This window comes from Diadema setosum, chromosome 9 (genome assembly GCF_964275005.1).
Source record: "Diadema setosum chromosome 9, eeDiaSeto1, whole genome shotgun sequence".
NCBI lineage: Eukaryota > Metazoa > Echinodermata > Echinoidea > Diadematoida > Diadematidae > Diadema > Diadema setosum.
The window spans coordinates 15,381,062-15,391,425 of record NC_092693.1 but is presented as its reverse complement, the minus strand read 5'-3'; the positions used below and the strand labels follow the sequence as shown (position 1 = coordinate 15,391,425).

At 39.8% G+C, this 10,364-nt stretch overlaps 1 protein-coding gene across 1 annotated transcript; it reads right to left on the bottom strand.

Moving 5' to 3' along the window:
• Positions 1-468: 468 nt before the first annotated feature.
• Positions 469-10,042, bottom strand: LOC140233127 (GDP-D-glycero-alpha-D-manno-heptose dehydrogenase-like). Its single transcript, XM_072313243.1, has 2 exons — positions 9,908-10,042; positions 469-2,569 (listed from the first exon to the last, which is right to left on the bottom strand). The coding sequence occupies exons 1-2, from the start codon at positions 10,040-10,042 to the stop codon at positions 1,565-1,567; spliced, it is 1,140 nt and encodes a 379-aa protein (XP_072169344.1). The 3' UTR covers positions 469-1,564.
• Positions 10,043-10,364: the final 322 nt, after the last annotated feature.

The following is a 10,364-nucleotide window of genomic DNA, read 5'->3' as shown; positions in this document are numbered from 1 at the left end:
GAGGGTCCCACCTTTTATTATGATTCCTTCGTTTTGGATATTTCAGCCATTTCAAAACCAATTTTCATCGTATAAACTGAATCTGTCTTAGAATTACGTGCTCTTTCATATTTTATAAGAAAAAAAAAATGAAAAATTGACATACTAACATTACCACTTGAGTGAATAATGCTGTCTCGTTCAATACAGTGTTACCCAAGCATGCAAAACCACCGCATTTTGACTTTTCGTGCATATCAATCAAGTTCTTCTACATGACAAGTTTTGCAAGTCAACTTGCCCCTTAAATGGCCTGAAATATTTTTCATTTTCACAGAGAGCACCTTTTTTTCAAACTGTGGGACATCAACAAGATTCTAAATTGTGCATGTGTACAAAACTTAGTAAACCATGTGACTTTCACAAGGAATGGCAACCTTTTAACTCTTTATCACACACTTTATAAAGTTGACGGCTTACCAAGTTTGCATATTTTGCTCATGCGCACAACCCCACCCAAACCGATCAATAAGTTGCCAAATGCCACAATACAACCAAAGTTTCATACATGATTTCATACAATGCAGGTTTCCTAGGTCTGATAACAAATTTGTTTAGAATTCAGCTGACTGCACACTCAATTTCAGTACCTAATATTCACAACAATCTTTGCCTGAGGCAATGCAAACTTACTGGCCCACCATGGAAAATGAAAGGATATTTGCCTTTTAAACCTACAGGGCCCCTGCTGAAATTCCCATTTGGATAAGTGGGAAAAAATCTTTCTTTGTGCCAGACATGGTTATTTATAAATAACTGAAAAAGATATGCACCCTCAAGAGCCTCAGTTTTGCAGTCCCTCTTCTTATTTTCTATAAACTGCAACTTCCTTGAAGATATCATTGTGTGTGAATTGCTGCATCACATATGTCCTAGGAAAAGAGACTCCGTCCCTCTTAGCTTCATGTTCACACTGCACAGGAAAGAAATCAACTCAGAGAATTTTCAAAGCACACCACCAAATGTGTCTTCACAAGTACTTCATAATGTGATATTTACATGGAATCACAGGTATCTTTGGTGACTGCAAACATTACAGGCACTTAACGAAAATTAACTTCACGGAGAGAGCTTTCATGGACTTTCAAACAAGGACAGTATATTTTGCTCTCAGCTAGCACACAAGTTCACCTAAAAATAGATCATTACAAAGGAAGAAATTTAGGAACCCCCCACAATGACAGCTTGGAAATATGGGATTGTAGTCTCCACACATAATAGACGGTGAAGTGGCCATGATTATGTGAAAACTACTATTAAAGTCTATGCATAAAAATTACTGTGCACCTTGAAAATTAAATATCAGACATTCTTACACAGAGGAAAAAGCAAAACATACACATACTCAGCATATCTCTCTCATGAAAATGTATTTGGTGTTTTACACTCTAACAGCAATTCTTTTTTTTAATAATTTCTAAATGGGAATCACATTATTAGACATTTCAATGGAAATCTCTATACATTCTATTATTGGAAGTGTAATTCTTGCAGGAATACTACAAATCACTGCATTAAACATACATTAAACATTGCGAGCAACACGAATTTCATTCTCTGTCATGTATGGCACCACCTTGAGCAACTCTTGCACACCCTCCTTGACTGTAAGCGTTGGCTTAAAGCCAAGTTTTCGCAGTTTTGCATAGGAAACTTCATAGTCTCTCTTATCCTTGTCTTCGCCGCTGCTGGACGTGGTGATCTTGCATTCTGGAACCAGCTCCTGTATGGTGTCCGCCACCTCACGCTTCGTCATGTTCATGGACTCGTGGCCAACGTTGTATGCCTTGCCACTCATGGTTTTGTAGTTGTCGATAGCCAGAAGAAAAGCCCGGGCGGCATCTTTCACATGGAGGAAAGTCCTGCGGAAGCCTCCCTGGTAGAGGTCAAAGTGCTTCAAGGTGACTGCTTTGTGGGTCAGGTCGTTGACAAGGAGGTCAAGTCTGACCCGCGGAGACATGCCAAACACTGTTGCCAGACGGAGACCGACCCCTCCGACTGACCGGACCAGTTCCTCCCCTTTCGCTTTGGTGCTCCCGTACAGAGTCAGGGGGCTGATCGGGGTTTCTTCGGTGCAGGTTCCCTCGACAGCGCCATAGCACGAGCCAGTGGAGGCATAGATGAGTCGCTGGTCGGGGCGGAGATTCTTCACGATATTCGCCGTGCCCTCCTCGTTGACCTGCCTGGCCTCGTCAGGGTCTTTCTCGCATGCGGGATACCCAACTATGGCTGCAAGGTGGATGATGACATCACAGTCCTGCATCTCCCTGGCAAGTTGATCAGCGTCACATACGTCACCCTTGATGACAGAGAGGTTTGGAGAGCCCACAAATGATAGCATGGGTAACACCCCCCAGCTCAGCCTGTCAAAGATTTTTACTTGGTGGCCTCTCTGCAGCAGCATCGGTACAATGGTTGTCCCGAGGTAGCCTGCACCACCCGTCACTAGCACCTTAAAAATCTCACCAACATTATTGTTGTTCTGGGTAGTGCCATTGGTACTTGATCCGTTCAGGTCCATACTGTCTTCCTGCATATGTCAAACAAAACATTGTTGCACAATGCGATTAAAATGAGATGATAAGCAATTGATTCATCAGGTATTTCATTTTCTATTAGCAACAATAAAGGAGGTGCGTGGGTGTGGGGGAGGGGAGGCATTTAAAGCAGCAAAAAGAAAATAATGAATTTCAAGTGAAATAAAAGAAAAACGAAAACCATATGAATGTAAGTTTATCATCTAACCTGGTGTCGTGCAGGAAAAAACAGTGGATTTTTTATGTGACCATATGTATGTAATTATGATGCTCTTCAAACAGTTTCAGGTATTTCTCACTTGTTTTGGGTTTACAAAAACTTAGACTAAGACACTCTTTCAAAGTTTATTCTATGAAGAAATAAATAATTCTGACACGAAGTCACATCTATCATACGTCAGCAGAAAAATAAATCTTTACCACTAACACTTTTGAAAACAACATTTCACATACAACAGATAATTAAACTTTTCCTCCGCACAGTGTAAGAGTATGCATTTATCACAGTCACAAGAATTCAGAGTTGATGAAAAAATATTCTTGATCATACACAAAACCGTATCAGTAATAGCACACACACACACACACACACACACACACAAACTCAATTTCTTACACTGCAGACATTGGAAACATTTCATCAAAATGCATAGTGGGTATCTAGGGACCTTTTCCATTTACGCAAGGTCAACTTACAGGAGGTTTACTGTAAAAGTTTGAAATTAGGTTTTTGATGGTCAAGGCCATTTCTAAAAGGGCACTTTCATCTTGGGGCAAAGTGGCCATGGGTACCTAAAAATGTCAAGGGGCATTAAGGCCACTTTTACAGGGCAGCTAATTCTGGTCAGAAGGGCACCAAGGCCATTGCTTTTTCTAAAACGACAAGTAGGGCAATGTAAGGCCAGGGAGGTGGAAGAGAGATTCTCACATTATAAATAAGGCCTACATGGACAAATATGCCAAATGAAGCCTGCACATGGGGCAAAAGAAACTCTACTTCAAAACACAGAAACCTCTCACATTTCTATGGGAAAAACAAACAAATAAATAAGAAAAAACAACAACTAGCTGGTCAATATCCTGTCGTCAGTATTCTGCCATCCTTTGATTTTTTGCAGTCCATGTTGCAATGAGTTTCTTCACTTTTTCCCAATTGGGTTCTAAGAAGGTTAAGCTAGTCTCCTCCACAAATACTGTAATGAGATGTTGTGCCTTACATGTGTGTGTGTGTGTGTTTGTGTGTATGTGTGTGTGTGAGTGCGCGCGCACCTTACACCTATCTCTCTTCTTTCCAACAATGTTCATTATTAGGCTGCTGCCCTCTGATGTTTTCCATTCCATAAACAGTAAAGATCCACACAGCTTCATTTGGAGCAGCCTTGTCTGTTACGTAAAAAAGAAAGTTCTGAATCAGTGGGGAGACAAAAGAGATTACACTAATTCTGGACTCAAACAGAGCGGAAAGCTACTGGACTTCTGGCATTAGAAAGGACTACATTGTACATTTCCCCTCTTTCATATCCTCTTGCATAGCAAACAGTCCCAATTCTTTTCTGACACTGGGGGAAACTAAGTGCCAAGCAAACAATACAGAAGGGAACAAAAGCCAAAAGGATTTAGTTTGCAATCACAAGCTGTTCATGGGTGGGAAAGTGAATGGAAAAAACTCTCCACCTCCACCACTTGTTACTGGAACTTTCGGTACTTGGTATACACAAGCTTAAACATTGTGAAAACACTCAAAGTTCAATGAAAAGGACAAATATTCCTTCTCTGTCCTTTTCTTTGAAAACTAGACTTGGTCCACCAGCCCTGATATTCGTTTTCTAGATATTTTTTTTTTCCAGAAGAAAATGCAACACATTATTATTGAAGGGGAGGGGGAGTATTCCAATGTGAGAAACTTAGAATAAACAGGGAGGTGGAAGAGACCTTCTCTCTTCCACCTCCCTGGAATAAAGGAAACTACTTAAACATAACTCCAAGCCAAATCAAGGATTGTCTGTGGCCTAGTACATGTACACACTAATTGACATTCTTTCTAGCATTTTTCCCCTGTGGTAACACAGCCTCTGGTTCCACATCATTCAGGGACAATAATTCAGCATTCAATGCTTGAAATGGGATAGCACATCCCCTTTGGATCTGGAGTTCTGCCATGAGAAGCACCACCCCTTGACTTTATGCATGATGAAATGTCTCAAGGCACTTCGGTGTGTCAGCAAAACTAAAACATGCTGTTGGCAAGACACAGCCATAAGACTACAGCCAGGTGACATTGGCAAATAATCTTTAGAGGAGATTCAATTTATCAACAGGCTCACTTATGTTTCACTCTATTGTTTTCTACTAAACAATAGCTTGAGAAATCAATTGGAACCAACATTTAATCCTGTTGACTCTCACGGACTTATACCAGGAACTTACATTGTATAGGCAAAAGTTGCTCTAAAAGGGAAACATACCGGGTTCTATAAATCCTAGTAAAATACAAGCAATAATGGCAAGAGACTTTAACAATTTAACAATTCAAAAGTCAGCTAGCAAGCATGTTCCTAAGACATCACATACATCTGTACCAGCTGTGATCATATGACTGTTTGTGACTAACAGTCATTGTACATGCTGTCTGTTGTTCAGACCAAGGAGCTATTGTGTAATAGCTCCTTGTTCAGACATAACACAATGAGTATCTTTTTTAGAAGGTGCATTTTCTTAAGAAAGACGTTGATAGCACAATGTGCTACACGCACATGTATTATGAGAGGAAGTCAACTTTGTCTGTGTGTTTTGGGGAACTTATGACAAAATTCACTATTGGATACATCTGAACAAAAACTAAAACAACAACAACTGTATTTTAAAGAAGGTTGAAGAGAAAACTCGCCCCAAGTTGGTCTCCCCATCCCACCCCCGTGGTCCCATCCCAAACCTGCCATTAACAAACTTGAAACTATGGTGACCAATCTAACTGTACCCATAGCCCCAACTAAGCTTATCACTTAAAAACTTTAAAGAAGTTTGGAAAGATTCCTTAATTTGAGGGTTTTGTCTATTTCCCCTCCCCATCCCCCCCCCCCCACCCCCAGGTGGAGAATGGTGCTCATCTGTACAAATTCTATCACACTACCAACAATCCCTGCCATGTTTGGTGTAAATTGACAATGCTTTGTGCAAGAAGATGATATATGTAAAATTCAGGCCCCAATTTGGACCCTCTGAGGGCCCTATGGGGGGCACCCCTGGACCTGGCATGAAAAAACTTGACAACTGCAGTCATCAATATACTTACTCATAGCATTCCTTTTCTCTATCCCTTCTTCGTTTTAGAGAAGAAAATATGTCAGATTCTTTAATTGTTGTTGGGTTTGGGCCCCCATGAGGGGCCCTGGAGAGGGTGTATGGTGCCCATTTCAACAAATTGAGAGTCTACTCCCCTATGGATGCTACCTGCCAAGTTTGGTGAAAATCTGCCTTGGGGTTTTCAAGAAGAAGCTGAAAATGTAAAAAATGTATGTGTATACCAGACGTCAAATGCCAGACGATGGGTGATCCCAATAGCTCACTTGCTAAAAATATGGATTCATTGAAATTGGCCGAGCAGAAAATAGTGACTGCTGCATAAGTTTCCCACTTGAATGTTTCTCATTAACCTACTTTGGGATAGATTACCCTTTGCATCAGACATGTCAGTTCATGAAAAAAAGAAAAGAAAAGAAAAAAGTATCAGCTTACACAGCTGGATACAACTTACACTGCTGGATACAACCCTTTTTAGGCTCAAAGGGTAGCTTTCTTCTGGTTTATTATTTCAGAAACTAGAAATGTCGCTATGGTGACTGATGCCTCCGCCATAATGCATGATTCTTCCAATAGGTGTATAGTACAATGTCTTCACAATGTGTGATGACAGTTTCACATAACTGGCAAAATATTGAAATGACAGGTTTGTCAGAAATATCTTAAATTTTCACTTTCCTTGAACTGGCTTTGCTATAATTGTTTAAGAGTGCAGGTACATGTATATTGGGGAAGTGAGGATTTTTACTTGACTTCTGACCAACCCTTAAGTTTATGCATTGAGTAATTTTCAAGGTATGAAGATAGAGTGTAATTACAGTACAAAATATATATATATATTTTTGCATTTAAACCTGGTCTTTGACCCTTAACCTTTGACCTTCAGGCTGGAAATTTCCCAGAGAATCTCCATTAGGTAATTTATACATGTATATATTAAGTTTTAAAACTAATAATTCAAGCACTGCATTATATACTAGTATGAGGGAAATAGTAAAATTTTGAGTAGTTGACCTTGACCTTTGACCCCCTGACTATTGACCCACGACCTCTAAATTCCCTAGATAATCCCTGCCAGTAGGTACATGCGCATGTACCAAGTTCCATGAAGATACATGCAACCATTAGTGAGAAAAGTGAAAATGTAACATTTTTCACCTAACTTTTGACCTTCTGACCTTTGACCTTAAGACATGAAACTCTCTCTGGAGAATCTTTACGCAGGAGTACATGTTTACTCCAAGTTTCAAGAAAATAAATTTGGGCATTGCATAGATATAGGGAAAATAACATTTTAACCTTGACCTTTTGACCTTTGATCTCATACCAATGTCACTAAAATCTACTCAACTAATTGCCCCATTATACATCATCCTTGGACCAAGTTTGGTGAAAGCTGCTTCATCTAGTTTTGAGTTATCACGTAAACAGATAAATTTTAGGATTTGACCTTGATCTTTGACCTTTGACCTCTGTCCGATTTCACTAAAAAACTAATCAAGTAATTGTCCCATCATACATCATCCTCGGACAAAGGTTGGTGAAATTTGCTCGATCCAGTCTTGAGTTATCGCGTAAACGGATACATTTCATGATTTGACCTTGACCTTAGACCTTTGGCCTTAGGCAGATTTCACCCAAAATCTAACCAATTAATTGCCCCATCATACTTTATACATGGACCAAGTTTGGTAAAATTCCAGTCAATATTACTCAAGTTATCGCGTAAACGAATGCGGACGGACGTACCTGTACGTATGGACGGACAGACAACCCGAAAACATAATGCCTCCGGCACCACTTTGTGGCGGAGGCAAAAAAAGAACATTTTCATTAAAAACATTATCTTATATTTTGATGAGAAAACGAAAAAGTGTTTACATTAGTAAACAGGACTGATGATTGAGTATATGGCATGGTAAACAATTGACATATTTGCATCAAATCAGACTATATGATTATGAGTGCAGGGTTCCATGAATTATGATGAAAATATGCATGTTATCGACACATCTGCACGAATCTGGCCTCCTAACCACCGGTATGGCATGAGTGCCATCTGTTCGGCTTGCTGATCACCGTACAACTGATTATCTCATAGTGGACGGACTCTCGAGTGGAATTTGCCAGTACAACTTTATTGTATTTTGCATGTAGGGCACTATGTGGCTTACTTTCCTTTTTGAATGAGCCTTATTCTGATATGAGAAAACATCTTTTTACACGGCATGCATGCATATCTCCAGATGAGATTTCAGTGGTTGAATGGCCATTATGGGAGGGAGAAAAAATAATGTATGGTGTGTGTGTGTGTGTGTGTGTGTGTGTGTGCATGTGTATGCCAATGTAATTGGTTTCATCACATTCTCTAATCCTCAGATGCCACACACATACAGCTAGAATATCACAGAATTCATGATAACATAATGCATTGATAGAAATATGTCAAATCCAGCCTAGAACATACTGTTTTACTCCCCCCCCCCCCCCCCCAGCAATTTTCAACCCCCTCTTTTTCTTGGGACTCACATATAAATATGATTTTCAAATAATTCCATTGGTAACTGAGAATATCACATAACAACTGAAGAATTTATGTGTTTTGTTTATTTTTTGTGTTAATTTTACATTTCTCGCACCTCACTATCCTCGACTATTGCGATATGGCACTATCATGATCTGTTGACCACTCTGTTCACTACCATTCATTTTGTCATTGCTAAGTGTTATGTGTCTCAACAGATTGAGTACACAGTGAAGACACACAAGAAACAAGCTATAACATATGTATACACCTGTACCACGATTAACCATTTACATTGACCTGAATATCTATGTTTCATTTTACTAAATGAAAATTTTCTAAATGTATTCCCCAGAACGTGTGCAACAGATTGTTCAATTTCATTCATCAAAATATGAGCTCCCTTTGTGTGGGAGGGGGATAACCTGTCCAACACGTACACCCTCCCCCTGCTTAGCCCATTTCCATAGACTTAGTACACAATGAAGATGAACGTGTGGAAAAATAGATAAAATACACCGTAAATTAGTCCTTAACATAATGATCTCTTTTAATTTTTCATTGAAAATTTTCCAAAAAATATGCACCCAAATACGTGCACCAGTTCACTGAATTTCAGTTCTAAAAATGCAACACTCACTTGTGTTGGAAGGAATACCATACTGTAATTACCCTCTCATATGACATGACATCCCCTTCTGTCCATAGATGATGTCCATACACTTAATAATAATAACAATAATAATAATAATAATAATAATAATAATAATAATAATAATAATAATAATAATAATAATAATAATAATAAAACTATCAAGTTTAGGGGCCCCATAAACTGATAGCACATATAACATGTTCCCTAGATACCTCTTGGCCTCTATCTTCATATGCGCTTTTAATATAAGAAATCTGATGATGCAGAAAAAGATACAATTTAGCCATTCACAATTGCACAACTGTCTTTGAATATCAATTTTTATTCATATTTTTTAATGACAATTTTCCAAGTATTCCACCAAGGAGAGTGTGCCAGATCATTGGATTTTCGTTCTAAAATTGAAAATGCCCCCTCGTGTGGGAGGCTGGGGGGAGGGGTGGGGATACTAGTAATTTGTACCCTTAAAACCCGGACCTCAGCTCAACTCAGATCACACACACGGTCACTACACTGTCACTGGACTGGTCGACGCGCCTCCTCGCTAAATTTCCCCAAATGATTGACTACATTCTTGACGCAGCTAGATTCTTGCGCACGGCCATGACCAAGATCGTCATCTCACAAAAATGAAATGAAGTAATGATGATAAAGTAACTTTATTGTTGCAGAATGTAGATCTAGGTCTCTAAATAGCACAAATTCACAAAACTCGAGATTGCGGGCTCGCCAGGCACGAAATATCGAGATTCATGATAAGAGATTCATGATAAATAATTTACCGGTAGGCCCTATACCGGTACTAGAAGTAAGAACTCTCGTTCTTATTCACTGCTAAACTCTTCACCATACCTGTACAGGCAGATGTTGAGGTAATTCTCTTCGAAATTGCTTGCCAGTGATGAGGCGATGTCCATCCACGCCATTCACGGCATGGCTGTCGCCATTCGTCAGACAACGTCCGGTTCCCCGCGCTCGCTTCATCATCGGCAAACACCTCCACTCGACACTCCTCACGCAGCAGTGAAAGGGCCCGCTGAACTGCAGGCGCTAGCAAGTCTGTGACGCGACGTGAGCTGCTGATGTAACGTCTACGACCTGTACTTGGTCGTACATATACGTAAGATCGGGAGTTGTTAGAGTAGGCCCTATAGAGATGAATTCCGTTGAGATTGCCTCTTTGTGTTTTTCCGAATGACGGTAGTCTGCCTCGTAACAAGAACATCACCGAATAGATACCACTACTAGTATACTCATTACGTGACATTAGGCTCTAGATCTAACCGTTAGGTGGCTTTTCGCTGGGTTC

Excerpts from the sequence above, each read along its gene's own strand:
- LOC140233127 (XM_072313243.1), bottom strand. The coding sequence starts at position 10,042 with ATGATGAAGCGAGCGCGGGGAACCGGACGTTGTCTGACGAATGGCGAC. Across the intron at positions 2,570-9,907 it reads CTCAACATCTGCCTGTACAG|GAAGACAGTATGGACCTGAA; the intron begins GTATGGTGAAGA and ends TGACATATGCAG.